General features: G+C 56.1%; 8 protein-coding genes across 8 annotated transcripts; 5 read left to right on the forward strand and 3 right to left on the reverse strand.

Moving 5' to 3' along the window:
* Positions 1–5: 5 nt before the first annotated feature.
* On the forward strand, positions 6–2,532 carry CAOG_00183 (hypothetical protein). The gene is made up of 6 exons (XM_004364997.2): positions 6–555; positions 752–819; positions 922–1,132; positions 1,208–1,282; positions 1,383–2,188; positions 2,313–2,532. The coding sequence occupies exons 1-6, from the start codon at positions 45–47 to the stop codon at positions 2,448–2,450; spliced, it is 1,809 nt and encodes a 602-aa protein (XP_004365054.1). The 5' UTR covers positions 6–44; the 3' UTR covers positions 2,451–2,532.
* An 899-nt stretch (positions 2,533–3,431) lies between these two features.
* Positions 3,432–5,650, forward strand: CAOG_00184 (cathepsin A). Its single transcript, XM_004364998.2, has 3 exons — positions 3,432–3,623; positions 4,179–4,567; positions 4,692–5,650. The coding sequence occupies exons 1-3, from the start codon at positions 3,473–3,475 to the stop codon at positions 5,571–5,573; spliced, it is 1,422 nt and encodes a 473-aa protein (XP_004365055.1). The 5' UTR covers positions 3,432–3,472; the 3' UTR covers positions 5,574–5,650.
* On the reverse strand, positions 5,637–9,079 carry CAOG_00185 (hypothetical protein). Its single transcript, XM_004364999.2, has 4 exons — positions 8,254–9,079; positions 8,060–8,166; positions 6,884–7,872; positions 5,637–6,784 (listed from the first exon to the last, which is right to left on the reverse strand). Exons 1-4 carry the CDS (start codon positions 9,054–9,056, stop codon positions 5,702–5,704), a joined length of 2,982 nt encoding a protein of 993 aa, XP_004365056.1. The 5' UTR covers positions 9,057–9,079; the 3' UTR covers positions 5,637–5,701.
* Positions 9,080–9,177: 98 nt separating this feature from the next.
* Positions 9,178–10,465, reverse strand: CAOG_00186 (substrate carrier family protein; the record flags this gene model as incomplete). The annotated part of the gene is made up of 3 exons (XM_004365000.2): positions 9,178–9,928; positions 10,096–10,164; positions 10,194–10,465. The coding sequence occupies 3 exons, from the start codon at positions 10,463–10,465 to the stop codon at positions 9,178–9,180; spliced, it is 1,092 nt and encodes a 363-aa protein (XP_004365057.2).
* A 311-nt stretch (positions 10,466–10,776) lies between these two features.
* On the forward strand, positions 10,777–18,847 carry CAOG_00187 (hypothetical protein). Its single transcript, XM_004365001.2, has 5 exons — positions 10,777–10,829; positions 11,082–11,135; positions 11,527–11,970; positions 12,083–17,850; positions 18,021–18,847. The coding sequence occupies exons 1-5, from the start codon at positions 10,806–10,808 to the stop codon at positions 18,739–18,741; spliced, it is 7,011 nt and encodes a 2,336-aa protein (XP_004365058.1). The 5' UTR covers positions 10,777–10,805; the 3' UTR covers positions 18,742–18,847.
* Positions 18,772–22,400, reverse strand: CAOG_00188 (GTP binding protein). The gene is made up of 2 exons (XM_004365002.2): positions 21,404–22,400; positions 18,772–21,208 (listed from the first exon to the last, which is right to left on the reverse strand). Exons 1-2 carry the CDS (start codon positions 22,331–22,333, stop codon positions 18,965–18,967), a joined length of 3,174 nt encoding a protein of 1,057 aa, XP_004365059.1. The 5' UTR covers positions 22,334–22,400; the 3' UTR covers positions 18,772–18,964.
* Positions 22,401–22,632: 232 nt separating this feature from the next.
* On the forward strand, positions 22,633–24,012 carry CAOG_00189 (hypothetical protein). Its single transcript, XM_004365003.2, has 4 exons — positions 22,633–22,837; positions 22,939–23,193; positions 23,329–23,718; positions 23,821–24,012. The coding sequence occupies exons 1-4, from the start codon at positions 22,665–22,667 to the stop codon at positions 23,960–23,962; spliced, it is 960 nt and encodes a 319-aa protein (XP_004365060.1). The 5' UTR covers positions 22,633–22,664; the 3' UTR covers positions 23,963–24,012.
* A 381-nt stretch (positions 24,013–24,393) lies between these two features.
* On the forward strand, positions 24,394–27,541 carry CAOG_00190 (hypothetical protein; the record flags this gene model as incomplete). The annotated part of the gene is made up of 3 exons (XM_004365004.1): positions 24,394–26,809; positions 26,925–27,038; positions 27,174–27,541. 3 exons carry the CDS (start codon positions 24,394–24,396, stop codon positions 27,539–27,541), a joined length of 2,898 nt encoding a protein of 965 aa, XP_004365061.1.
* Positions 27,542–27,598: the final 57 nt, after the last annotated feature.

Here is a 27,598-nt window from a genome sequence, read left to right on the forward strand (position 1 = left end):
CTGATCGTGACAAATCGACAACAGCCAGAAGGTGCAGTTCATCCATGGACTGGCGTCGCGTGCAGTCGTCGGATCCTGACGATGATGATAGGGACTCGTACAGCGATGACGATGACAAGTATCAGCTTGGCACTCGGCATCGAGATCGAGACGGAGACGGAGACGAGTTTGCGTGGCATTCGCAGCAGCCGACGGACGTAGCGGCGCCTGCACCTCCCTTGAAGCACCCGGTGGCCCGTCGGCTGTTTGCGGACAGTCCGGCATCATCCTCTGCGTTAACATCATCTGCATCATCACAGCCGCCGCGTCGCCAACGACTCGAGTTTGCCGCGCTGAGCGACGCCGATGTCGACTCGAGCACCGCCGCTCGGGCCCAAGGTCCAAGCCGTAGTACCACTGTCCGGCAGCAACAGACTTGGTTGGAGCATGGCAATAGTGCTCCAGCGTGGTCGGATGGGTCCAATGGCGCACCGGTCGACGCGCGCAATCTTGTTTACTTTGGCCTTGTTTTGTGCGCTGGCGGCTTTCTCATGCCGTACAACACCTTCGTCTCAGGTAAAGCGAGTGTGAGAGATAGAGAGAGAGAGAGAGAGAGAGAGAGAGAGATAGAGAGAGAGAGAGAGAGAGAGAGAGAGAGAGAGAGAGAGAGAGAGAGAGAGAGATATCTCTGTGGCCGGAAGGGATTGTTGCTTCAATTCTGGTCCCATCTTTGACATGCTTCGATTTCGGCGCTGTTTTCCAAACCATCCAGCCATCGATTACTTCCATAGTCGGTATCCCGACCACGAGATTGCATTTTTTATGACGGCGGTGTACATGGTAAGACGCGTCGCTCTTCTGTATTCGATTGCGACACCTCGAGATGCTGTTGCAGTCGTATTGATTCGTACGTATTTCGTTTGCCGCGACCACCTTGAACAGTACACGACATTCCCAGCGACCTTTATCAACTTGCGCGTGGTGGATCGATTTTCCTTAAACCAGCGCGTCTACTTTTCTTATGCACTATTCTTGATCGCGCTGGGCGGGATGCCGTTCATCGAAGGGGCGATGAGCAGCGGCTCGCTCTCCGTTGATACTGGCTATGCATTGACTCTACTCGCGGTTGGCACTGTGGGTGTTGGTGGAGGCAGTAAGTTGCTGTTTCTGTTGGATGGCAAGACGGACGCGAAATCTGTCCATCTAACATTCGATCGACAAACACTAGTTCAACAGGGGTCGTATTACGGGCTTGCTGCACAATTGCCACCTCGATACACGCAAGCAGTCATGGCTGGCGAAAGTAAGTCAGTCTGGGTTTGCCAGGAGTTTTTGGTCGGGTTGGAGGCGGCAAGTGAGCTTAAATCAAGTTGACACCAACTCGTACTGCTTCTTCGTGACAGGTGCCGCGGGGCTGCTAGTCTCGTTCAACCGAATCGTCACCAAGGCAGCTTCGGGGGATTCTCCAGCAGGCCTTCGCGATTCGACTTACGCGTACTTTGGGCTGAGCTTTGTCACGCTGCTCGTCTGCCTGGTGGCCTTCTATGCCATCCAAAGATCTGCCTTTGTCCGATGGTTTACACAACAGGGCGCTGAAAGCATTGCAATGTCTCCCATGACGGATTTCACGCAAGCTGATGCGTCCACAGCCGCCGGAGGGAATGGAGCAGACAAGTGGTCCGACGGGCCGATGGAAGGCAACGCCGCGCATCCTGGAGAGCGTGAGCAGGTGCGCGCTTTCTTGAACGGCACGCCCAGCGCCCCATCAGTGCTGTCCGTGGAACAAGTGTGGCCAGAGGCTCCCGTCCCCTGGTGGAAGCGTGCAATCCATCTGGTTTGGCCAGAAACGAGTTGGATTGTTCTCAAGCAGATCTGGAAGCCAGCGCTTTCCACCTGTCTGTGTTTTTTCATCACGTTAGCCGTGTTTCCGGGCATCGACACATCTTTTCCGTCAAAGAATTGGGGAGACTGGTATCCAGTCATCATCATTGCCACCTTCAACCTGTTTGACATGGTTGGAAAGGTTTTGTCGGCATACGTGTACCAGATGCCGCTCAATACGCTTGTGCTGCTGAACGTGGCGCGGCTCGTCTTTATTCCCCTCTTGATTCTATGCGCCGTACCGACTGACAAGCCCTTCTTCAACCACGAGTCCTGGGGCGTGATATTCAATGTTTTCTTTGGCGTTACGAATGGCTGGCTCGGCTCGGTAAGTGTGCCCGTGTTATGACGCAAACGCAATGTCCAGACGGCAATCAATCTGACGTTGTGTGATTGGGTGTTTTTCGTTTGGATTTTGTTGTTCTTGTTGTTCTTGTGGTTGCAAATTGTAGAGTGCCATGATTATCGGCCCTACTCTTGTGCCAGAGTCCCAGAGCGAACTTGCCGGAACAATTCTCACCTTCTTTTTGCTAACGGGTCTCACTATTGGTGCAACCGTTGCCATTGGCTTTTCTGAAACGATTTTATAGCGTTGTTGTTGCTCGCGCTTTTGTGCTGCTTAATATTTGGTTTGCGATAGCTGTTTAGATTAGATTACATTCGATTGATCCGTTCTGCGACGTGCAGTCTTTTGTTCCTGTTGAGCTTTAGTGTCTGAGGGAGCTTGATTGGAGGACGGCTCAAAAGAAATGGGAGGTAGCAACGCTTTATTGTGACAACAGGCTGGCGCGTCGAGTGAGATTGATCCGCTTCTACTGACCGATTTGTTAACGACTTGGCATTGTATGGCCATTTTCCCAGGGCTTACTGGCCTGTCAAACGAAGGCCATACGTGAAAGACAACCTCAAATCTCTGAACCGGACATGGTCGAAAACGGCATTGAAGTCCGTTATTACCGTCCAAATCTTGCCGCCTCGCTCAGTAACATGAGATGTAAAATATGATTTTCAAGTAGATATGTTGCATGGCGGCATGTGCACGACGACCGGGACCAACAGCATTGTACGCCGCAAAAAATCCGCTTTTGGATTGAGAATGGTGCTCGAGATTCGTACTCGATCAAACGGCCGTATCAATAATTTGAAAATGCGATAGATGGTAATGGTAATGCAGAGTTAAGGTTGACGGAAGACGAACTTGATGCAAATCTTCGCATGAATGCGCACAAGGACGATTCACTTTCGCAGTTTGGCTTTGTGAAAGTGAAATCGCAAAAAACGGGATTGCGAGATTGACTCCCAGCCTCCAGCACCAGCGCGCCTGTGCACTTCTATACATCCATTGGCCACAACGCCACCCAGGCAAGCGAGATGGACCTCTCCAGACGCTCACATCAGCCACAGGAGCGACGCAAAGTCCAAACACTTGCATTTTCTCGCTGATTTCCGCCATTTGCCCGTCCAGATTGGCCGTTGTTCGATGTCACAAGTTTCCTGTCGATCTACTCTACAATACCTGCGAATGTGCATTGAATTCGGCATTGCCGCATTCATCGACATTCATTGCCAGTCTTTTTATTTTTTTTTTTTGTTTTTTTCTTTCCTTTTTGCCATGCGTGCTCAGCTTTCTGTGGCTGCCGTTCTGGCGCTGTTTGCGGTTGCCGCCTACGCTGCCGTCCCCGCCGACAAGGTGACCACCCTGCCCAACTACCAGGGCAAGCAGTTCCCTGCCATGTACTCTGGCTACCTGCAGGCCGCCCCGAGTAAGTCTGACTCGACGCTGGTGCATTTGAAATGAAGACGGAAAAAGCAAAAAGAACGGATGAATCAACCAAAAAAAAAAAAAAAAAAAAAATTACAAAAAAAAAAAGTTGCGCCATGCCAAGTCACGAGTCGCCGTCAGTCACGCAATGAATGGCTTTTTTGATTCGGTGTTCAGCCACAAACGCCATGCAACAAAGAACAACAGCAGCAGCAACATGGGCCCACTTTCGTGAACTCCGATCGTCATCCGTCAGTCACTGATCATCATCATCAGTCAATCTCATCTTCAACATCTTCGTCCTCTTATGGACGGTCATTCAACGGCGTCAATGTCAATTATTCTCGCTTCTCTTCTATTCTATTGCTTTACTATTCTGTTGCTTTGTATTTGGCAAACTTGTAACATTCTCGTTGTCTCGTTTCAACCATCCCTCGGTCTGATGATCATGATTGAGCGAGCAACTTGGTGGTCGACGATTTCCACTTGGTCACTCACCATGCTGTCTCTCTCTCTCTCACTCACTCTCCCTCTCTCGTGATTTTGCCATCGACAGCTCGCTTCTTGCACTACCAGCTCGTCTTCTCGACCGAAGTCGATCCCAACATTGCTCCCTTGGTCCTGTGGCTGAACGGCGGCCCGGGCTGCTCCTCGCTCGATGGCTTCTTCTATGAGATGGGCCCCTTCAAGTTTGTCTCGTCGTACAACGCCACCGCTCTCCCCACCCTCGTCGACAACCCGTGGGCCTGGACCCGTGCTGCCAACATGCTCTTCCTCGAGGCTCCCGCTGGCGTCGGCTTCTCCTACGGCACGACCAAGGCTGACTACAACACCAACGACAACCAGACCGCCTCTGACAGCCACAACGCGCTCATCAACTTCTTTGCCCTTTACCCCGAGCTTGCCCTTCACGAGTTCTACATTGCTGGCGAGTCGTACGCCGGTGTAAGTCCGCCATCAAAGCTGCTGCGGTCTGATGCTGCGGTCTGAGAAGGTCGATGTCTCACCGCTTTTCGACTTTTTTTTTTTTGGTGTTTTTGTTGTTCTTGTCTTGCTTTTGGTCCCTCAGGTCTACGTTCCCTCGCTCGTCTACTCCATCTTCACCGCCCCGAACAACAACATCAACCTCAAGGGCATGCTCGTCGGCAACGGCTGCACTGGCAACAACTTTGGCGCTTGCGGCCCTGCTGGCACCGAGTTTGCCGTCAACTACCTCATCGGCCACGGTCTGTACAGCGAGAAGCTGGCGCGCCAGATTCGCAGCGTGTGCACCAACCTGGCCAACCCTTCCCTTGCCTGCAACGTTCTCCTCGACCAGATGAGCAAGGAGGTTGGTCACGTCAACATTTACGACTACACCGCTCCCTGCATCAACAGCCTCACGTCCGCCAAGCTCGGCTTTGAGAACGAGTACGCTCTCCGTCGCAAGTACATGGGCAACCGCAACCACCCCCTCCTCCAGCAGGACCCCGTCGGCGGCCCCGATGAATGCATTGACGGCTTCTTCCTCACCGCTTACCTCACCAACCCCACCGTCCAGCAGGCTCTCCACGTGCGCACCGATCTTGGCCAATGGGCAATCTGCACTGGCAACATCACCTACACTTCCAACCTCGACTCGGTCATGCCCATGTACCAGACTTTCATCCCCCACCTCCGCGTCCTCATCTACAGCGGCCAGAACGACGTCTGCGTGCCCTACACTGCCTCCGAGGAGTGGACTTCTGGTCTTGGCTACCCCGAAGCTCAATCGTGGCGCTCGTGGTCGTACCAGGATCCCGAGTCGGGCTTCACCACCCCCGCTGGCTACTACACTTCGTACAACGTCGGCAAGGCTGGTGGCTCGTTCGCCTTTGCCACCGTCACTGCCGCTGGCCACATGGTTCCCCAGACTGCTCCCCCACAAGGCTATGCCATGATCACCCGCTTCTTGGCTCGCCAAGACCTCTAAGCAACCGTCCAATGTTTCCCCCGGTTGTTTTGCATATTGACCATCACGAAAATAGAAGTTCAATTTCCAAATTCATACGGCAAAAGATTCATCATTGTTGTTGTCACCAAAAAGACTTGTATTTGACTTTAGTGCACTGGGGTTGGATCGGCCGTTCGACGCTCGTAGAACAGCATAAAGGCCTGTGACGACAGCACCGAAGGCACTTCCATCGTCGACACGTGCGAGTCGCTGACGCTAAACCACGAGTCAAGGCCGCCTTCTCGTCGCGATTTCACATTGGCAATGTAGTGCCCACCGCCCATCCCGCCCATGTGAACGACAATCGCGTAAAGGTCATAAATCACAGAGGAGGAAGCGGAGGAAGAGGAGGACGAGGACTCGACACTGTCATTCGCCATTGTTGTAAATGGGGTCATATCGAGGACCAGTGGGAAGGGCACAGATCGAGTATTCTTCTCTGCGCCGTGGCGAGTCTGGCAAAACCGCTTGAGATGAACGACCAGGCAGTTCGGGGCAGTGTGCAGCAAGAATTGCTTGTCCGCATCCTGTCGATCGACCTCTGGATCCTTGGCCTTTTTGGGCTGAGCGCGCAGGACGGCATACTTGCCAGCCAGAGGCAAATCAGCAGCGTCTGGCTTTTTCGTGGAGATGTGCAGGGCTGCTAGATTCGCCCGGACAGCGTGTGTGGGGTCGGAAGCGTTTTCGTCGTTTGCGTCCGGTTCGGTATTGCTGTCTGCGGATGGGGTAGCGACCTCGGCGGATCCAGATCGCTTCATTCGAAGCGAGTAGCAATTCTTGCAGCCGTAGCGATTGTTTCCTTCCAAGCGCTCTTTGACAAAGAAGGCGGACAGGCAAGCTTCCAGGGAACCCGGCTTAAAGTTGTGCGCAACATGCGGCGCTGGTGCTCGGACCTCGCTCGGTGTTACATCTTCAGGAATGGAAGGGCGGGTCTCGGTGTCTTCTACTATCGCCATCGAAGCAGTTTCCGAAACGGGATTGCTGTCTCCTTCATGCGATACAGCTGCTTCCGAAACTGCGTCTTGATCCCCTTCCTGCGTTCCTCCCTGAGAGGTAGGAGGAACTGCTGGTACTTGCAGCTCATCGGAAGTCTCGGCCGACTCGCTCTCAGCTTTCGGCTCAGTGGATTCGGAGTTTGAATGTGACGAGTCTCCGCGTTTACTGGCTAGGCGACGCTCCTTTTTGAGAAGCTATTTTTGGTGGCAAACACAAGCAAACAAACCAGTTCAGCACCCAAATCGAACGCATGTGCCGAAAAAAACCAACTCCATTGAAAAGTTCCGGCTTACCTGACGTTTGGCCTCAGCAGCCTTTTTCTGCTGGTGTTTGCTCGTGGTCTGGCTGGCCAGTTCGTCCATGGCACGCGTGGAGGCACTGCTGGGCCGCAGAGCGTGAGCCGCCGCCGCAGCGCTCTGCGCTTTTCGCTTTGAGCTACCGTCTTCAAAGAGCGGGGGAATCTCGATCGACAAGTCTAAAAATGGCTCGTGGGTGGTGGACACGTAGCCGCACGCGACGCAGGTGACTCGGCTCTCCAGTGTGCCTCCGAAAATGTCGTCAACCCATGTCTTGACTCGGGCAGTGGGCTGCTGCCGAGCTTGCTCAGATTCGTCCGCTTTCTCCTCTTCGCCGCTCTTGCTCAACGCAGGGTCGGCTGTGCTGGCGCTTTCGGACGGGGTGGGAGTTGGCTGTCGACTGCCACTATTCTTCTGCTTCAAATGAGCGCGGTCTTCTTCGAGAGCCGCGTCGAGCAAGCATCGTAACAGCTCTTGCGCATCCTGCTGAGCCCGGCCTCGAAAACGCCGATTGGCGGCGCCAGCACGGTTGAGCAGCTCGGACGGCGTGAACGGGGACGAGGAGCTCCCGGTGCGAATGGCGGCAACGGTTGAAAGCAGCGCAGCTCGAGTGGGTCGTGAATAGTCCAGCGCATCAGATAGCAGGGTCATTTGGGCCAGGGGCATGGTCTGTGCAAGCGCCTGGCAAACCGAGTTGAAAAAGCACGTATTGCCGAGGTTGTGCAGCCCCCTCACCGGAATCGCAGCCACCGAGTAAAGACTTGCAGAGGCGGCTGTGGAGGGTTGGGCATGCAGCGGATGCAATTCTTTCGCTGGAGCGGCGGCAAGGTTGGTCGCGACCAACACCGCTTTTCCTGGCTGATTGTGTTTGCTCTTGCCGACTTTGCTTGGGGCACCAGCAGATGACGTCGTCTCTACAATGGCAGCCGCCTTGGTTCCTGATGAGGGAGAGGCTGTCGCTGGAGAGGCACCAGGTGCAAATGTCGCTGTAAGAAATGCAGAGAAGTTGGAAAGCCGACAAACACAATTTCAAAAAAATCAAGAACAACCATGAGGACAGGACATCCAAACCCCCCCCCCACCACCCCGCAGAATGCCACTAAGCGCCATTCTTCTCACAAGAGAGAATGAAAACATGCAACACATGAAATGACACGAATCTGCACAACGTACAAGTTTTTCGGCAAGCTTTATCCCATTGGTGCTCGAGCAAATCGCGGATCTCCCCAAGAAGCTCTTGTCCCTGCACCAACTTGACATAGTCATCACAGGCGTAGCACCTAACATACAAACACCACCACGAGCGCGCAGAAATAAGCAAGCGAGAACGAAGAGTGAAGGCGTCAAATCGCGCAATCGTGTTTTACCAAACAGTGTGCTCTTGCAAACTAATGGCAAGCACATGCGATGCCTTTGCCTGCGAATGTACGAGAGCGTGCTGCCCAGGATCTGAGCGCGAGCACCCACGCACGCCACAAGTCAAGCACATGAAAATGTGCGCATTGCTGACATCGAGCGCCGTGTCTGGCGTGTTGGCGATCGGCTTTGGTTGCTCGCATGATGTTTGCTGTTGCACAGCGTGCCCATCCACCACGCTAGGGACGGTGATGGTTGCACTTGACGGATCAATGAGCGATTCACTCGCATTGGCAGCGCTCGCGGTGGCTGGCTGAGGTGTTTCTGACCCGGCCAAACCAGAACTCGGCTGCCCTTGGATCTGCTCGTTGTCAGACGCAGTTTCTGGCGTACTTGGTGGCTGCAGGCTGGGCTGCACAGCAGCAGGCGCAGTCGCAGTGGCTGGCGCTTGCGGTTGCGGTTGCGCAACGCTGCCTGGCGTCGATGACTTTGCGCCACCACCAGCGCGTTTGGCTGCAGGAGTCGGACACGATTCGCACTGGCCAAAGTCCGATTGCTTTGAGAGGTTCTTGATGGCCGGGCGGACGGACGACATGCGCAGCGCCTTGGCACCATGAGGACAGTCAGTCAAGCTGTCTGGGCTCGATGCAGCTCCAGAGCCAGAGCCAGAGCCAGAGCCAGAGCCAACGCTGGCACCTGCAGCATGCGGATACGGATGGGCGTGCTGGATGCCGGAGATGAAGGCATCGCTTGTGTCGTCCTGAGCGCTCTCAGAATCGTGCGAACGGTTTCGCGCCTTGTTCTTCTTGCCCATACTGCAACTGCAACGAACGGGCAACGAAAAGGGACTGAGAAGGACTAAAATGCAACCAGATAATGGAATATATTGAAAAATTGTAGCCGTCAACAAAACGACTATCTCAAGAAGGAGCATTTCACCGATCGTTGACGGTTTGGCGGTCCCGCAAGCCATCCATAGCGCGGTGGGCAGTTTCAACAATCAAAAACATGGACGTTACATGCGGTACCACGCGCACGCAGTAAATGAGCGAGCCCTTGTAAAGCGCACGGAGGCCTTCTGTTCGTACCGTCTTGATCATGCAGTCGATGGCTGATTTGTACGCTGTCGTGATTGCGGTGCCTTGCGTCTGAGGCACAGCGTTCATGGAGTTCATGTAGCGCGTGCGAATCACATCGACGGGTGATGCAATCATGGTTGTGACGACGCCCGCACACAGGCCAGAGAGGAGATGGGTTGTGACATTGTCCTTGAGGCCGAGGGATGGGGTGCTCAGCAAAAAGTCCTTGCACATATCATACGACACCATCTGGGTGGTCGTCACAGTGGCTGCGCGGTACATGCTCGGTCCAACGCCGCGGTAGAGACCCAGAACGCCTTCTTCGCGCGCTATCCGGTAGATGCCGTTGAGCACGTTGGAGTAGTTTCTTCGCTGCGCTACCGGCAGCTGACCATCTGCTTGCATTCGAACCAGCACTACATCTGCAGGACAGCTGAGTGTCGCACCTCCAACGCCCGACAGAATGCTGCCTGCGATCTGTGCGTAGATTGGCAAGCCCTGCGTCGCTCGTGTTGATTTTTTGCCGTCATTCCGACCCTCTGTCACCGTCGCGGGACTGGCAAACCAAGGCGCGACAAGATCCTTGTACTGGGCATAGAAGCCAAACCTGCGCAAGTAGACAAACAACCCCCGGACAGATACGTGTTAGAAAGCCAAATTTGTGCAGCTTCTCAGAACATCAGCGCTCCGATTCCTCGACTCTGATCGATCCAACCAAGCAACCCTGTGATGCAGTGGAGGAAAGAAATGCCTCCCAGCTCTCAAAACCCTCACCTTGCGCTCGTGTAGACTGCTTGGCGCAGGAGGGAGGCACCCAGGCCCTGGTAGAATCCGAGGACGCCACTTTCGCGCCAGATGGACGAGATGACTCTCACGACGACGATGATGATGATGATGATGATGATGATGGTGCTAATGACGATGCACGGGCACTGGTGGCTGCTGTGGCGGTCGTCTTGCCGAGCTCGCCCCAGAGCTGCATGCGGACCTTGAGCAGCTCCACCGGGTGCGTGATGAGCGCCGCGCCGCACCCGCCTGCGCCGCCAGCCACTGCGCCTTGCCACGATGGACGAGTGGTGCGTGCCGGCGCTGCGCCATCCGCAGCCGGTGGTGGTACTGCCACATGCGAGCTGCTTGATGCCATGCGTTTCCCCCTTCCCAAACAGGCCGAATCAGATCCAAGGGACGACTGACTGTCTCAGAGTCATGTTTGCACATGCAATTTTGCAGTGTTGACGCTCTGTTGTTCATCTTGTGGTCAAGTACAGTATCGGGGGTGGGGGTGGGGTACATTGGACCGAGGACGATCCATGGATGAAATGCATCGAGTGGATGTCTCAGCATCAACAACCAGTCAGCCACAGTGTGGATGCACTCAGTCTCAGTCTCAGTCTCAGGTTTTTCCACTCTCAAATCCAAGTCACTGACTCTGTCTGAGCCACTCAGTCTTTTTGTCTCTTTTTTTTTTTTTGTGTGTGCTGTGAATGTCGTTTCAATACGAGCAGCAGGTAACCTCTCTCTCTCTCTCGCTCATCTCTCTCTCTCTTTCCTACGATCCTCATCTGTCGTCATCTGTCGTGTTGGTGTGTGACTCTTCTTGCTTGTGTGGATGGAGAGAGCGTGGTTGCGTTGCTGCTCCCTGCTCCATTGCTGCCCGCGCGTTCTCGCGTTTCCAAAGCGCCGTTCTCTGCTGCTGCTGCTTCCCTCAGAGACACACGCTCATTTCACTCCATCCTTGCAATGCAACTACACTATCACAGGTGATCGAGGCCGCCGAGCTGATTGCAAGAGGCGCTCATGCTGATGCACTCCAGGTTAGACTCCATATGCCCATGCTCACTCTCATCCTCTCCTCTCCCAGTCCTAGGGCCGCAGTCCAGGACCCAGACCAACCGGACTTCTTCTCCCCGAATCAACCAACACGCGCGCCTTCTCTCCCCCCCTCCCCCTCCGCTTCTTGGCTCAGTCCGCCTCTGCAAAACCCGCACGAGCACCCAACGTCGATGCAGAAGCTGAGATCTCGCTTTTTTGGATTTTTTTTTACTTTTTTGCCTGTTTTCAACGATGGCTGGACGCTGGGATTGAAAGATTGAGAGATTGAGAGGATTGAGGGGAAAAAAAGAGGGGGGGGGTGGGGGCGCTTCGAAATGCGCTGGGGGGGGGTGACGATTGGAGTCTCACTCTTCTGTTCACACTTGGATACAGAGCTTGAAGCCAGTCATCGACTACTTCAACAACCAAGACAATCGCTCAAAGAAGGCATCGCTGGACCCACACCACCAGCGAGCGGCGGCCGTGCTCGTGAAGGCGTACAGCGGAGCCGAGCTTGGCGTTGCGCGCGTTGAGCAGGCGCTCGCGCTCGTGCAGCGCATGGCTGCTGCCGATTCTGCACAGGATGCCAGTATCTTGCTAGGATCGATCAAGGCGGTCCTTGGACTCCATCACGCCATTCGCGCTGGCCTACCGACATACTCTGCACCTTTGGCCGAGCTCGAGCGGCACGCGAGGTTGTTCGCCACCCGGCTCGCATCTGTGCGCTCCAGTGACCTCAACGAGCTGGAAGTGTTTGAGACCTTGCGACAACTTTTCGAGTTGACCCATGACACGGAGGCGTTGGCTCAGCTACTCAAGTTACACCTCAAGCATGTCGTAAGTTTTTTTTTTCTTTTGGGCATTCGCTCTCGTGTTGCTTGGACTGGGGAGGCACATCACTTGCTCACTCGTGCCGGGCTCATTCTCTTCCACTTGTTTTTGTTTCTAGGCTGACCACCCGCGTGACTTTGTTCGACTCAAAGAATTGGGAAAGGTTGCGCTGTGCTCGTCAGAGTTGGCGCTGGTGCAGAGCATTTGTGTTGCTGCAGCCCCCCAATGTGCCTCCAGTCTTGAGGCGTGTGATCTGATTGTCGATTTACTACAGCAAACCGTGGATCTCCTCCACCACTGTGCGAGCACAATGTGTCAGCTGGTCCCCAAGGGCATCAAAAGCGCTGTCGCCATCCACACGCTCGAGTGGCTCCCTGTTCGCGAAGTATTGGATGCCTCGTTCGCTCGCGACTGCTTCCAGCAACTGCTGTTCACGGCAGATTCTGCCTGCGCGCTGGCCAATGCCGCCAACCATCAGCCCTCACCCGCACCAACATGGGAATCTCGTCTTGCGCGTGCGTGCGTAGCATTGGGCCGCTGGACTGAGATCCTTGAAACCCTCGCACAACTCTCCAGAAAGTTTGGCATGGAAGGGCCTTCGGAGTTTCCCCACGCGGCCTGGCGCTCGCTTGCTTCAGAGTTTAATGCACGCATGTGGCTGCGCATCGTGTATGCCATCAATTCGCTCGAATGGGCGGCCTCCTCGTCCCTCCCTGCTCTGGAGAGTCCTGTTGCCTGCGCTGTCGTTGCCGCGTCCGGCTGGCGTTTGCGCGATCTCTCGGAGACGGAGCAAAACCAACTGCCGGCCTCATTCCGCAAGTTTTTGTTTACTCTCGCATGCCAGCGCTTGTGTGTGGTGGTGCGGTTGCAAAAATGCACGCCTGCCTTCTGGCGAGCAAAGGACGACAAGATCCGTCACACTCTGCTTCAGACGCTCAGCAAGTTGGTCAGCCGCACAACGCTTCTGGCTCCGCTTCCCCTCGAGGAGCTGGTGCCCACGCTGGTTCATCGCTTGTCACTTCGTCTTGTGGACGAGTCGATGACGCAGCTGTCGTGGTATGACCACCAAGCTCTAGCCGCAAGTCCTCTTGATTTCTCATTGCTTCTCTGGATCGTGAAGCATGCTCGAGCAAGCTTTGGGAATGACGAGCTTGAGTTTGCGCAGTATCTGCATTCAGTACTCAAGGCTGTCTCTGCAAACCATCCTGCAAGCACTCAATGGCAGATGGAAGCATTCGTGCTGATGTGCAGCCTGACCGCCAAGCCCTCCGTTTTGCAAAGCGAGTTGCCGTCTCAGTTGCAGCTCTCCTCTGAAAGCCACACTGCAATCTGGGAATCTTATTTGCGCGGCGACGTAATCCAAGGCAATGCCCTTCACGATCCTGCGCTCATGAGCCCCGAGCACCTCTCTATTGCCGCTCGTTATGCCGACTCGTGCTTGGCAATTGAAGGTTCCTTCAACAATCTCATCGAGTGTGCGTTGTTTGCTGCAACACATAGCATGCTTGCCCTTCAGGCGGCGTGGCAGGCGGTTGCCGACCAGTCGACTGCATGGCAGGTACTTTCTTCCCGCTTGCCTCATCTTTCGTTGGAGCAGTTCAATGGTTTGCTGCAATCGGTGGCGAGTCGTGATCCAAGCCGGTCGAGTATTAAACCACCTGCAGACACTGAATTACTCTCATTGCTCGAGTTGACTCTGGCAGCCGCTTCTCGGCTGGCGCAAGGGAGCCAAAGCTCGATTCCAGGCGAATCACAGATGATCGTCCGTCTCATTCCTCCAAACAATCAAGGAGGCTCAACCGGTGTCTCATCTGCCTCATCCCGTTCTTTGCCAGATGTGACCTTTTCCCCACACAAGAGCGCGGTCGCATCTCTCAACCAACCTCGCCTCCGTGCTGAGGAGAAGCGGATGACTTTGCACCCTCCTGCATCATCAAAAGTTGTCCCATCTTCGAGCTCTGATCAGCTTCCAAGCGACCAGGATGCCAGCGCCGACCAGAATGCCAGCGCCGATACGTGGAAACGCAGCACACTCGCCCATCTCATGTCGCAGGTTAAAGGATCCACTGCCAACGATGCATCTGCTACCAACGGTGCAGCCGCTTCTAGTCCAGCCAAGCCAGTCCAGCTGCCATCGAGTCAGCAGGGATCTGCCGCTCAACCGCTCGTGCAGCCCAATCCGATCCTTGCGATTCTGGCCAAGCAGCGTGCTAGCAAGTGGGAGTGCGGGTCGTGCATGATTGGAAACGAACTTACGGTTGACAAGTGCGTTGCATGCGGCACCAAGCGACCTGGAGCACCCGAATCGAAGCCTTCGGCACCGATCACGACTGCACCAGCACCCGGTGGCATGCCTTCGTTCAAGCCGCTTGGTATGCCATCATTTGCATTTGGAGGTGCTGCAGCAGCTGCACCTGCACCTGCGCCTGCACCTGCGCCTGCCCTTGTGCCTGCACCTGCCCCTGTGCCTGCATCTGCAACTGCAACTGCAACTGCACCTGCCACTGTACCTGCTGCTGCGCCTGCAAAGGTGGAAACTGCGACCACCACTGTCGAGGCCGGCACAGTCGACGCTGGGCAAGCGAAAGAGCCAGCGAAAGAGCCAGCGAAAGAGCAAGCGTCCTCAGCGACCAATCCGATCCTTGCGATTCTGGCCAAGCAGCGTGCTAGCAAATGGGAGTGCGGGTCTTGCATGATTGGAAACGAACTGACGGTTGACAAGTGCGTTGCATGCGGCACCAAGCGACCTGGAGCACCCGAGTCGAAGCCTTCGGCACCGATCACGACTGCACCAGCACCCGGTGGCATGCCTTCGTTCAAGCCGCTTGGTATGCCATCATTTGCATTTGGAGGTGCTGCAGCAGCTGCACCTGCACCTGCGCCTGCACCTGCGCCTGCACCTGCACCTGCGCCTGCACCTGCACCTGCACCTGCACCTGCAGCTGCGCCTGCAAAGGTGGAAACTGCGACCACCACTGTCGACGCTGGGCAAGCGAAAGAGCCAGCGAAAGAGCCAGCGAAAGAGCAAGCGTCCTCAGCGACCAATCCGATCCTTGCGATTCTGGCCAAGCAGCGTGCTAGCAAGTGGGAGTGCGGGTCGTGCATGATTGGAAACGAACTTACGGCTGACAAGTGCGTTGCATGCGGTACCAAGCGACCTGGAGCGCCCGAATCGAAGCCTTCGGCAGCGATCACGACTGCACCAGCACCCGGTGGCATGCCTTCGTTCAAGCCGCTTGGCATGCCATCATTTGCATTTGGAGGTGCTGCAGCAGCTGCACCTGCACCTGCGCCTGCACCTGCGCCTGCACCTGCACCTGCCCCTGTGCCTGCAACTGCAACTGCACCTGCACCTGCACCTGCACCTGCACCTGCGCCTGCAAAGGTGGAAACTGCGACCACCACTGTCGAGGCCGGGCAAGCGAAAGAGCCAGCGAAAGAGCAAGCGTCCTCAGCGACCAACCCTATCCTTGCGATTCTGGCCAAGCAGCGTGCGAGCAAATGGGAGTGCGGGTCGTGCATGATTGGAAACGAACTTACGGTTGACAAGTGCGTTGCATGCGGCACCAAGCGACCTGGAGCGCCCGAGTCGAAGCCTTCGGCACCGAGCACGACTGCGCCAGCACCCAGCGGTATGCCTGCGTTCAAGCCGCTTGGTATGCCATCATTTGCATTTGGAGGTGCTGCAGCAACTGCTCTTGGTGGCGCAGCGGCAGCTCAAGGTGTTCCACCAAGCGCACCGACAAGTCTGCCAGCAATTCGCCCATTTACGCTGCCAACGACCACGGCATTGACTGCTGCCCCTGCGGCAAAGGCCGTACCTGCACCAGCACCTGTAGCTGCCGTACCTGCACCTGTACCTGCAACTGCACCTGCCCTTACACCCACAAAAGCACCCTCTGTTGGCAGCGTGGAGGCAAGTCAGGCACAAGAAGCATCGAAGGACGTGCCCGCAACCACATCTGCTTCCACCTCATTGGTACCCACCCAACCTGTCACTCAGGCTCCATCGCCCTTGAAATTGCAGTCACCTTCGAGCGGCTCATCGTCTGCAACTGTAGCAGCATCAAAACCATCTCTTCTTTCAGCCGTGCAAAAACCAGCGCCAGCTGCCGGTGCAATTACCTTTGCTGCACCCAAGTTCTCTGTGCCAGTCGCAAGCAGCGTTGCTTTCGCGGCGCCCAAGTTTTCTGCACCCAAGCAGCAACAGGTTCCTCGCACAGCTCCGGCTCCTTCTTCCGCAAGCCCTGATAGCGCGAGTGGGCCTCGTTTTGGAGCAGCGCCATCGTTTTCGTCCAGTGTCAATTTGATGCCGACCTCCAGCGCTCGTAATGCGTCTCAGGGGCTGGGTGCCACTTTTGGAGCTGCCACCACCACCACCACCACCACCACACCATCTGCTTGGAGTTCTCTCGCGTCGTCTTCGGCTCCCGTGCTGGGTCGTAAGGAATCTGAGACGGCGAAGTCGGCTGCGGTTCCTTTAGGCAATGACTCTGCCTCGCCTGTTGCAACGTCCGCTGACGTTCCTGAAGTAACCATCCCGAAGCCTCAAGCATCCACCCAGACGCCAAAAGCTGATCTCGCAGATCAAACGTCCCCTGCATCTGAAGCCCAGCCTGTCGCCAAGCCAGCTGACATGAGTAGTCCCCTTCCCCGCTCAGGTGCACCCGATGTGCCTAAATTGCCGGTCAGTACCAGTGCAGAAGCTCCCAAGTCTCCAGCCTCCAAAGAAGATGCAGCGGGAGCTGCACAAGGTCGCACAGAAGTTGCACAAAGTTTCACCAAACTGGCCAGCGGAGGATTTTTCAAACAATTCCAAAGCGAGTTCCAGGCGAGCGCGTCCAAACCGACATCGCCGGAGAGTATTGGCGCCCCCTTGCGCAATGCTCCGCTCGCCACTCAGGCCGAGCCCTCCTCGTCGACACCGGCCGGTTTGGGTGCGACTCCCAGCGGGGCTGCCACTGCGCCGAAAGGTGAGGCCAAACTAGAGAGCGCCGGCGCCCCCTTGCGCAATGCTCCGCTCGCCACTCAGGCTGAACCCTCCTTGTCGACGTCGGCCGTTGTGGGAGCTGTTCCCAGCGACAATTCCACTGCATCGAAAGGCGAACTTTCGAAGCCAGAGACGGCAGGTGGTTCGGAAAGGAAAGTGGTTTCCGTGCCAAGCGAATCAAAAGCTGCGATCCAAACTCGCGTGCCAGCCATGCCCCTGCGTCCCGCCCCTGTCCCAAATCAAGCAGCCGTACACGACTCGCTGGTTGCCGCAAAGATTCCGGACTCAAGCGCAGTACTACCTCGGACTTCGAACTCGGAGGTTGAACTCGTGCCGAGGGTGAAGCGCTCGTTTGTTGGTGAAGATGCTGTTTCCGATGATGATCCCATCCCACGCAAGACTGGCAACCCTGGTTCGCGCTCTCCCGAGACCAAAAAATCGGGACTGACGTTCCAATTTGCCAAGAAGCCCTCCGAGTCAAACCAACCGAGTGAAGCTCCGCCTTCCACGGCGACCGCGGCCCTCCCTCAGGCTGGATTTGCGTTTGGCTCTGCGTCCACAAGCAGCACAGCCACTGAGACTCCATCCAACTCAAAGTTTGTCTTTGGCAGTCCGAGCAAAGCAGCCAACCCTTCGAGTGTTGTGTCCACTGCCAACTCCGGCCAGGTTGAATCTGGCGCTTCAAAGCCAACAGGGTTTTCATTTGGGACGCCGACAGCCAAAGCTTCGACGCAAAGCGCTGCTACGCCAGTTTCAGTTCCTTCCTTTAGTCCAGCTGGACCCAGCCAGGTCGAGGGTGGGTCCAAACCTGAGAGCGTCAAGCCATCAACCAACTTCTCTTTTGGCACGCCGGCGGCTAAACCGAGCGTGGCTGCCAGTGCCACGCCCGAGACCAAGTCAGTTATCGGCGGTTCTACCATTAAGGCAGGTGGCTTTGCTTTCGGCAGTTCCGCTGCCCCCCCAGCTGCTGGTCTGACTCCCTCCAAACCCGCCGATAATAAACCAGTTTCAGCTGACGCTTCTAGTGGATCTGGCGCCCCCGCCGCTAACCGAGCGTGGCTGCCAGTGCCACGCCCGACACCAAGCCACTTTTCGACGCCTCGACCGTCAAGACAGGCGGCTTTGCCTTTGGCGGCTCTGCTGCCACCCCAGCTACTGGTCTGACTCCCTCCAAACCCGCCGATGACAAGCCAGTTTCAAGTGACTCTTCTAGTGGATCTGGCGCCCCCGCCGCTGCCGCGCCAAAGCCTGATATCGTCAAGCCAGCAACGAGCTTCGCTTTTGGCACGCCTGCGGCTAAACCGAGCGTGGCTGCCAGTGCCACGCCCGAGACCAAGTCACTTATCGGCGGTTCTACCATCAAGACGGGTGGCTTTGCTTTCGGCACCCCAGTTGCTGGTTTGACTCCCTCCAAACCCGCCGATAACAAACCAGTTTCAACCGACGCTTCTAGTGGATCTGACGCTGCCGCACCAAAGCCTGATACCGTCAAGCCCGCAACAGGCTTCGCTTTTGGCACGCCGGCGGCTGCTAGCTCGACCATTAGGGCAGGCGGCTTTGCTTTCGGCAGTTCTGCTGCCACTCCATCAGCCAGCGTCGATCCTGTAGCCAAGGCTTCCTTGAGTGGCGGGGCGCCCGCTGCCCCTGGGTTCTCATTCGGCACGCCCAAAGCTTCTCTGCCTGCCTTCACGTTCTCTGGCTCGCTTTCCAACTCGAAGCAGACCCCGACTCCAACGACTCAAACTGTGCCACCACCGAGCGCAAGTGACGACTCTACCAGCAATTAACTGCTTGTGAACATGAAGTGTTGCTCATGCTGTTCTTGTGTCAAGTGTATTTTACAATGTGTGTTCAACGGTGCATTCTAGTGTTGTTCGAACAGCATGAATTCATGCCTGCAGCTTTGAGATGTAGTGTGGGTCATTCATTCGACGATAACAGCGACAATTCACACCTCGTTGACCAGTGCAAATAGTCACCCCGCAACCCAGCACAGTTTTCGATGAACAATCAAACAAGAGGAATTGGACGCGCGGTTGTGGCATTCGGAGGAGCAGCCACGGATGCAGGGCGGAAGGGCAGGATTCTGGTGACTTTCCCCATCGCCCGAGCTCGCGAATCGCAGAGTAACACGAGGGCACCCAATGGAACATACTCGGGAAGACGATTGAATCGGATGCAAACAGAAGCACGATCTCCAGGCACAAGGCGATCCGCGTTGTTCAATGCAACAACCATGCCCGCCTGACGAACGCCGGAAACATGGACGGTGGAGCAAAAGCGCGGCTGAATCACCGTGTCAGGCAATACGAGCGTAATCTCTGCCTCGAATTCCAGACACGCTGTAGGGTGGACGGATGGATCGACCAACGCCATGCCCTTGCGAAAGTCAGACCGCGTCCCACAACCGGCGCTCAATCCCAACGACGCAATATGCCCCGCCTTGGCGTAACGGCAAGGCACCCGGTTGCGATGAATGGACGTCACATGTACAGGCTGGAACTCCCCGGCTTCGTTCGGGCCAGCGAGGAGCTCGTCTCCAACATGAATGGTGCCGCGAAGCACGGGACCACTCAGCACCACGCCCACATCGGGAATGTCAAATGTTTCCTCAACCTGAAACTCGGCCGGGCGCTGGAACTCTGCATCGTCCAAGGGCGCTGGGACTGGAAGGGCACTCAGGAACTTTCGCAAAAGACCCAGACCTTCGCCGGAAACGCTCGAAACTTTGAAAATGGGAACAATCTGCTGAGATTCGAATGTGGTGGCCAGCTCCATCAGCTCGGTGCCGGCAGATTCTACCAAGACCGGAGAGCGACCGCATGTTGGGGACGACAGGAGCTGGTGGAGATGCGACATGGTCTGATTGAGATGGCGCGGCAGGGCCGTATCAACCTTGCTGACCACGACAATGAATGGCACACGGAGCGTCAGGAGCAAACCCAGATGCTCACGAGTCATGCGTCCCACCCCGGCATTGGCACCGACAATCAAGGCCGCGTAGTCGGCGCGTTGGCCTGTCAGACTGGACACTGTCGTTTTCAGGTACTTTTCGTGGCCAGCCAAGTCCATAAACATGATGAGCTTGGAAGACGATGCACAGATGTCTGCCCAAGTCGCAGGCTGCGTGTTTCCTGCGAGTGTAATTTCATGGGTACTGCCGGCTACCCCGACGCAATGCCGGGAATCGATAGCCTCACCGTTCTCGTTAAATCCCATCAGCTCGTACGCAACGCTCGACGTGCGCCCAGTCTCAATCTCGTGTTTGTGACGGAAGAGGTTGAGACGGGCACGACCTCGTCCGTTGTCCAGCGCTCCGTGCGTCAGCACCCCGAGCAAGGTGCTCTTGCCAGCATCAACCCCGCCAAGGACGGCAATACGCGCCGTGTCGGTAGTGTGAACGCCCTCAAACACGCTTTCGGGCAGCTTTCGCACCAAAGCCTGGGCAAAGTATCGCTCGCCAGATGGAGCCGCCAAAGTCGGCGGTGCGGCGAAGGCAGGCGACGCCACAAGCACCGCAGCAGCAGCAGCAGCAGAAGCAGTAGCAGCAGAAGGACCAGTGGTGTTGCCCGTCGCAGCCGCCGTCATTGCAAGCGAGCCTGACGACGAAGAGCGCGAAAATGGCGGCGAAGTTGCGTACAGGTCCATGAGCGACGACGACAGCTGGAGTGTCGGGGGTAGAACTTGGTGCGCGGCAGAGAAGCTCGGCGAGCCATGAAACGACTCTGCATTCAACACTTCCGTCTGCGACGATGTCCGTGAGCGCCAGCCGCTGTTCATCGGATGCACAGGAGAGGCGGAGGTGGTCGAGAAGGCGATCGGGAAGCTCGTTGGCGCCACACTGAACACGGTGGTGGTTGTTGAAGAAGAGCGCTGGCGAGGCTCTTCAAATTGCAGTAGCGTTTCCTCTGTTGCGTCAAGAGCGCAGCTCGCGGCTGAGGTGTCCTCGACGGGGCTCGACGACACGGCCACCAGAGCTGCACGTTCTTGCAATGCACGTTGCTCCTCGCCCATTCGCACCAGTTCAGAGACGGCGCGAGGAATGAGCACGACCACTTCTGCATTGACGCGCTTCGCCATCACTTGGAGCGTGCTGATCGACTCGCGCAGTTCTTCAGCGCAGAGCCCAACGATTTCGCCGTCATCGTCAACGCCGATTTCGTAGATGGCTTCGCCTTTGCCTTCCGCGAGCCGCCACTTGAGCTGCGTGATGAGGTGTTCCAATCGCAAGTCTGTCGGAGTTCCCAATTTCAGCTGCCATGCAACCCAACAAGCAAATCTCGGTGAGTGGCATGCAGGTGGTGATCAGCCAAACGGCAACGCAATTTGCGAGGGAAGGACAGTAAGATAAGATAAGAGCTTTGTTGAAGCTGTGCTCGAAATCCAAGATTGGCTCTAATCTCGGCTGTTGCGCGCCAAAATTTCAATGATTTTTCAACAATTTCTGACCTTGTATTCGTGATTGCCTTCCTCGACTTCGGGCGGGAGTCGCAGCGAGCCATCCTCGTCCATGACAAAGACCGATCCACCTGCCAGGGCGAATGAATTGGCGGCAGCGGCAGCAGCAGCGGCAGCAGCAGCAGCGGCGGCAGCAGCAGCAGCAGCAGAACCACCGTTCAATGACGGCGAATGGCCGAGATTGCCGTAGCTGCCATTCCCATTCCCATTTGCACTGGTGGCTTGTGCGCTGAAGCTGCCATTGCTTGGTTTCGCAGGGGTGGGCACGATGGCGATGGGGCTACTGGTGGTGGTGGTAGTGGTCGTAGTGGTGGTGATGTTGGGCGGAGACGATGACGTGCGCAATCCACAGACTGGACTCTCGGCCGCGCTCGCACTGTTGCTGCTGCGTGCACGGCGCTTTCGCTGGAGCCCAGAGTACGGAGACGACGACGGCGATTGCTTGCCCCCAGGAGTATTGGCTGCACCACCACCAGCACCAGCAGCAGCATCCTCATCCGAGCCGCCGCCGCCAGTCGTTGTCGTCGGCGGAGATTCCATCCGCGGCAGGTCGGATTGCGCAGACGCTCCTTCGAGCTCGTGGCTGTGCTTGCGTGGTCGTGGAGCACGGTGTTGATGTTGATGTTGATGCTGATGTTGAAGTTGCTGGCTAGGCTTGCGCGATGATGCTGGCGCTGCTGTTACGTCAGGACCAAAGAAACCGACCAAGTCGTCGTCGTCATTCTTGTCGTCAACTTCATCCTGCTCTTCCTGCTGATGTTGCTGATGTTGCGGATGTTGCGGATGTTGCTTGGCGTGGTGATAATGCTGATTGCTGTGATGATGATTGTTGCTGTCGTCGCGTTGGATGCTCTGCTTGATCAGTGTGGCGTCGGCAAACGGTTCATCTGCTGTCGTTGCCGGTTGCCGCTTTCGAGCCATGATGCAACACTTTGGCAAAATCCAGAACGGTATCACAGCCCCACAGACACGCACACAAACACGAACAAATAAATGAAGAGTAGCCACACACAAATAGGAATGAAGAATTACAGGATCATACTGTACTATGCATCGGGAGCAATCTGGAGCAGCGTTTCCGGGGGGCTCTTGCACTATTTCCTACAGTATGCAGCGGCGTCTTTGAGGTGGCTGTAACCTTGTTGATAGCATGCATGGATTTGGGATCTGTATCGCAAACCGACAAACCACCATTTGTGCACAATGGTCAGTCTCTCACACACACAATTTCTCAGACGCTTTCTTCTGTCAAATGTCGAGCAGTGCCATTCCGCAACCTGGAGCGGCTGTCGCAGCATCCCAACAGCAGCAGCAACAACAACAACAGCAACATCATCAACATCAACAGCAACAGCAGTCGTCTGGCAGCAGCGGTGCATCCGATGGCAACGGACCGAGCGCCTACGAGTGCATGCTGCAGGGCAGGTAAGCCATGCCACTTGATCGTCTGGTCTAGCGTGTATACCGACTCACTCACTCATTGTCGTGTATGTGTATGTGTGTGTGTGTGTGCCTGGACATGACAGCATCAAGGACGCCGCGCTGCCCGCGCTGCTCCAGCGATTGCTCGGATTGTGTCGCGCCAATCCCGCCGCGCCGATTGCCCCGTTGCCGTCAGCGAGGATGGCTGAATTGCTGCCTGGATTGGACGTCGATTCACTGGCAAGCATCCAGCCAAACTCGAGCGTGCGGCCGCTCAGGATCCACGAGATGGGCTACATGCATCCAGAGCTCAAACGCATGCTGCTTCGCGTGCGGCACCATCTGGATGCGGATACATGGTGCGATCGTTAGCGAGCAGCGTCTTCTGAGAATGATCACAAGTGGGTTGCTTGATCGGCGGCACAAACGCTCACTTTTCTGCCTGCTCGACTTTGTTTTTGTTTGTTTGTGGCTTGGTTTGGATGTGTGAATAGGCAAATTTGCGCATTCGGTCAGCCAGAATTTGCAGACGCCTTGAAGCGCTCAACAATCGTTCGCGCAGGAATGCTGATGGAGGCATCAAGTGGCGCTGCACGCACGCTGCTCGAAGCGACAGGCTTTGGGATGGACCATGAGATGCTTCGCACCGGCTTGCTGTGCTCCCATTTGACCGCAGCCGGCGTTCGGTTGGACGTGAGTATTTCGCGCATTCAGCGGCTGGCACAGCCCGGCGACGTGACTTCGGCCCAACCTCTTCAGGCGAATGTGCTTCACGACGTACCCCTGCACGATTCGTTGCTCGTTGAAATCTCGGCACTTGGCATTTCAGAGCGGATACCCGAAATTGAGGATGAGATCCATCTCATGGCCGAGAAACTAGCTCCGTAAGTGACGTTGACTGCGGGGTTGACGACGACAACGACAGTGTGTGCTGTATGTTCGTTCACTGGCCTTGGGCTCTTCTTTCTGTATTTTTTCTGTTGCAGACTCGTTGTTTTGTCGAAAGTCGACCACCGCCTAATCCAAGAGCACATGCACGCTCCGATTTCCGAGCATGGCCGCGCCAGAGCACCTCAGTACTCTCAAGGGACACCGAATCCCGCCGTTCTTGTTCATCCGCGGGTTTGAGCACAATAAACATTTTGGTCTTTTGCTTGTATCGATCTGTTCAACTTTCCATGTTTGTTATTGCTGTTTCCTCTGCGAGGCTGGGATCTGCCTGCTCGCAGAAACAATCACAAACTGTCCCACACTGGTTGACATTTTGGATTGGTCTAATGTTGTTTATTGTTTGTCTCTCCGATCTGCCTCAACCGATTTGTACTGTATTAAAGCGCTTTTTATTTTTGCATTGATTCTTCGCTTCTCAGTTTTTTTTTTCTCTTCATCTTTTTTTCGTTTTTGCGTGACTGTGTTTTTGCTTGTTTGTTTAGTCCACTTGTTCCTATCTCTTGACTGTGTTTTTTATTCGTTTTATTTTTCCTACTCTTTTCCTCTCTCTGTTTTTGCTTCTCCTTTTGTGTTGTTTTTGTGCCTGCTTCCTCCTCCTCACCCCCAAAATGGCTTCCGCACGCAACGAGTACCGATCGTGCACTGCGCGGACGTCGCTCGCCACACTCAACAACACGAGCAGCAGCACGGGCAGCAGCACGAGCAACACGAGCAGCGGCAACGCCAACAGCCACGAGCTCGTGCTGGCGGTCGATGGCACACACGAGTGGCCCCGTCCCAGCTGCACCTATGTCCCGTCCGACCTCATCACTGCAGCCAGCCTGTGGCAGATGAGCACGCCCGAGATGGACCGCCGCGCCGATCCCATCAGGAAGCTCGCCAGCAATCTGCAAGCCACTCAAGGATCCGCCGCAGCCCAGCCAACAACCCAGCCAACCCAGCCAACCCAGCCAACCGCCGCAGAGCGTGAAGCACTGCTCAAGCAACGGCAAGCAATACTACTCGAGATGGAAAAGTCGCTGCCTGGATTCAAGACGTTCAACAGGATTGACCTGCCAACCCTCGCCAGCTGTCCACACGTGCCGCGTGAGACGGACTTGCCGTCGAGCAAGGTCATGGACTACTGGTGGAGCATGGAGGGCTGCCATGTCACAGAGAGCGTGGACGCCGCGACGATGCTCTTCCGCGCCGCCTGCGAGAGCAAGCAAGCACTGGTCGACCTGATGGCGGGCTCCGGCAAGACGATCAACGCACGCGACGCCGACGGAGTGACTGCTCTGCACCTGGCTGCGCTGCATGGCAATGCGGAATGCGCAGCGCTTCTGATCAAGCAAAACGCAATGGTCAAGGCCGTCGATGAGAGTGGTGCCACGCCGTTGCACTACGCGAGCGCTCAAGCAAAGCAAGACGTCATCCGTGTCCTGCTGAACGCCGGTGCCATCGTGAATGCCACCGACCACTTTATGCAGACGCCCCTGATGAAGGCGACCATTGCCGGCCAGATCCAGAGCATCAGCACACTGTTGGCCGCCCACGCATCTGTCAAACCCAAAGACCTGTATGGCCTGACCGTCCTCGACCTTGCTGTCCACGCCGGGAACCAAGCCGCATACGTCAAGCTTGGCGGAAAGGCGGCTGCATTTCCAGCAGCTGTTGCCGCTAGCGGCAGATCGGAGCCTCCCAAAGCAGAGAATGCGAAACCCGCCGAATCCTCGAAAAGCAGCAGCGATTCGTCAAGCGCCAGCCAAGCTACCAAGCCAACCAACCCTTCCAACAGCAACAAGAAGCCCACCACCAGCAGCAACAGCACCGCCACCGCCACTGCTACAGCTACGGCTGCAACTACGGCCACAGCCACAGCCACCAGCACCAGCGCCACTCCAGCTCCCGGCACCGACAACAACAACAACAACAACAACAACAACAAAAGCAATGCCACGCCAACCAAAGCAGCCGAGCCCCATGCACCCAAACCAACCAATGCATCAGGTGCGCACGTCCGCAAAATGGAAGCCCCTTTCGACAAAATCGAAATCTGCCAGCGCGATTGGACTGCCGAGTTTGCTCAGTTGAGCCAGGAAAAGCTACCACTGAGCTGGGTGCAGTTGCCCAAGACCAACATGGCCATGCTGGTGGGCAAGCCATCTGATTTGAGCGCCATTTCGCAAAACGTCCCGCTCCTTCCTGCAATTATCGAGGTTCCTCGCATGGCAGTGCAGAGTCTCAACAACGACGCCCCTTCCAGTCACGAGTCTGATTTTGCTGCCATCGCCCTTCAGGCCAAGCTGTTGACCACCTCCGTGCGTTCACCGATTGACATTGTCGACCCTCCAGCTCGAGACAAGGGAACGCTGCGGACGGCCCTGTTCCATGCTTGCAGCATGACCTACTTTGACGAAGTTTCGTTCGCCCGATTGCTGCTTCCATACTGGGATGCCGCGAACAATCGACCCATTGCCAAAGTCGTGGAAGTGAAGGATGCCTTCGGGCAGACACCGTTGCACGCGCTGGCCATGACAAACGACACCACCAGCGTCCAGCGCTTGCTCCTCTTGCTCGCCCATGGTGCCAACCCTATGACCTTGAACGCCAGCGGGCAGTCTCCACTCATGCTTGCATCACTGATGGATCGGCCAGCCTTGGTGTGGATGCTTGCGTTGTGCTGTACCGAGCTCAATCTCGCCAAGGTTTGCACCGACTTTCAAATGTCGTACGATATCGGCACGACTCAGCCCCAGACCTACGTGCAAAACCGCGAGTCTCTTCGGCGCATTGCCCGCATGCTGACCGTGAGGGCGTCGACATCGCGCTCGTCCGTATTCTTGGCTGTCGGGCCGCTTGGCGTTCCTTGCCCCGCCGGCTCGTCAACGACGATCTGCTTGACCGAGGCAAACTACCATTGGTTCGGGCCGTTCGAACACGACGACGTCAAGTCTCTAGTCCGTGACACGATGCCCACCATCCAGATCCGCTCCACGGCGCCCGCAGGCGTCCGACTCAACTGCGGCGGCCTGTCCAAGACAGGTCGTCGGACAACAGCTGCAACCAATCCAAGCGTGCAGCGCACATTCAACGAGCTTCTGAAACCGAGCATTGACGAGTTCCGGCATTGCGATGTCACACACCCTTTGCCTGTCAGGCTGCAAGAGATTGCGGCTTCCTTTGACATGGACAATCTCGGAATCCGAGCTGCCGCCAGAAGGCACCAAGCAGACGTCTGACTCTGGGGCCGCGGCCAACAGTGCCAAGTCCAGTACCACATCCAGCACCTCCTCCAAATGCTGCATCAGCAGCGAAAGCAACCCGCACCAGCGAAAACTCCATCAAACAGCCCAAGCTCCGTCGTCGACGACAGCCACAGCTTCTGCGCCGACACCTGCTTCCCCAGCTGCCAAGTCCGCCCCCGCGAAAGGCAAGACAGACGCACCCATCAGCGAGTCCGACAAGGCAAAGATCAAAGTGTTGCAACATTCCATCAGCAAAGCAAAAGAGTCAATCACGTATTATCGCGACGCTGTCAACACTCAGCAGACTCGTCAGCAACAGATTCGAGATCGTCTCCGCGTCCTTGCCGACACGCGCAGAATCATCGGCGACGAACTTCGCAACATCCTTGAGATTGCCTCTGGCAGTTCTGGCGATACCAGAGCGTCCATGATCGAGGATGCCGAGGAGGAGCTGTCCAAGTTGATGGACGTGATTCAGACCCTGGATCGTGAGTTGGCGTCCATGCCTTCCATCCCGCCTCCGCTGTAATGTCACCCATCTTGCTTTTGTAGATTACAATATATTAGTGCTCGATTGATAGACCGG

This window comes from Capsaspora owczarzaki (assembly GCF_000151315.2).
Source record: "Capsaspora owczarzaki ATCC 30864 unplaced genomic scaffold supercont2.1, whole genome shotgun sequence".
In the NCBI taxonomy this organism is placed as follows: Eukaryota; class Filasterea; order Ministeriida; family Capsasporidae; genus Capsaspora; species Capsaspora owczarzaki.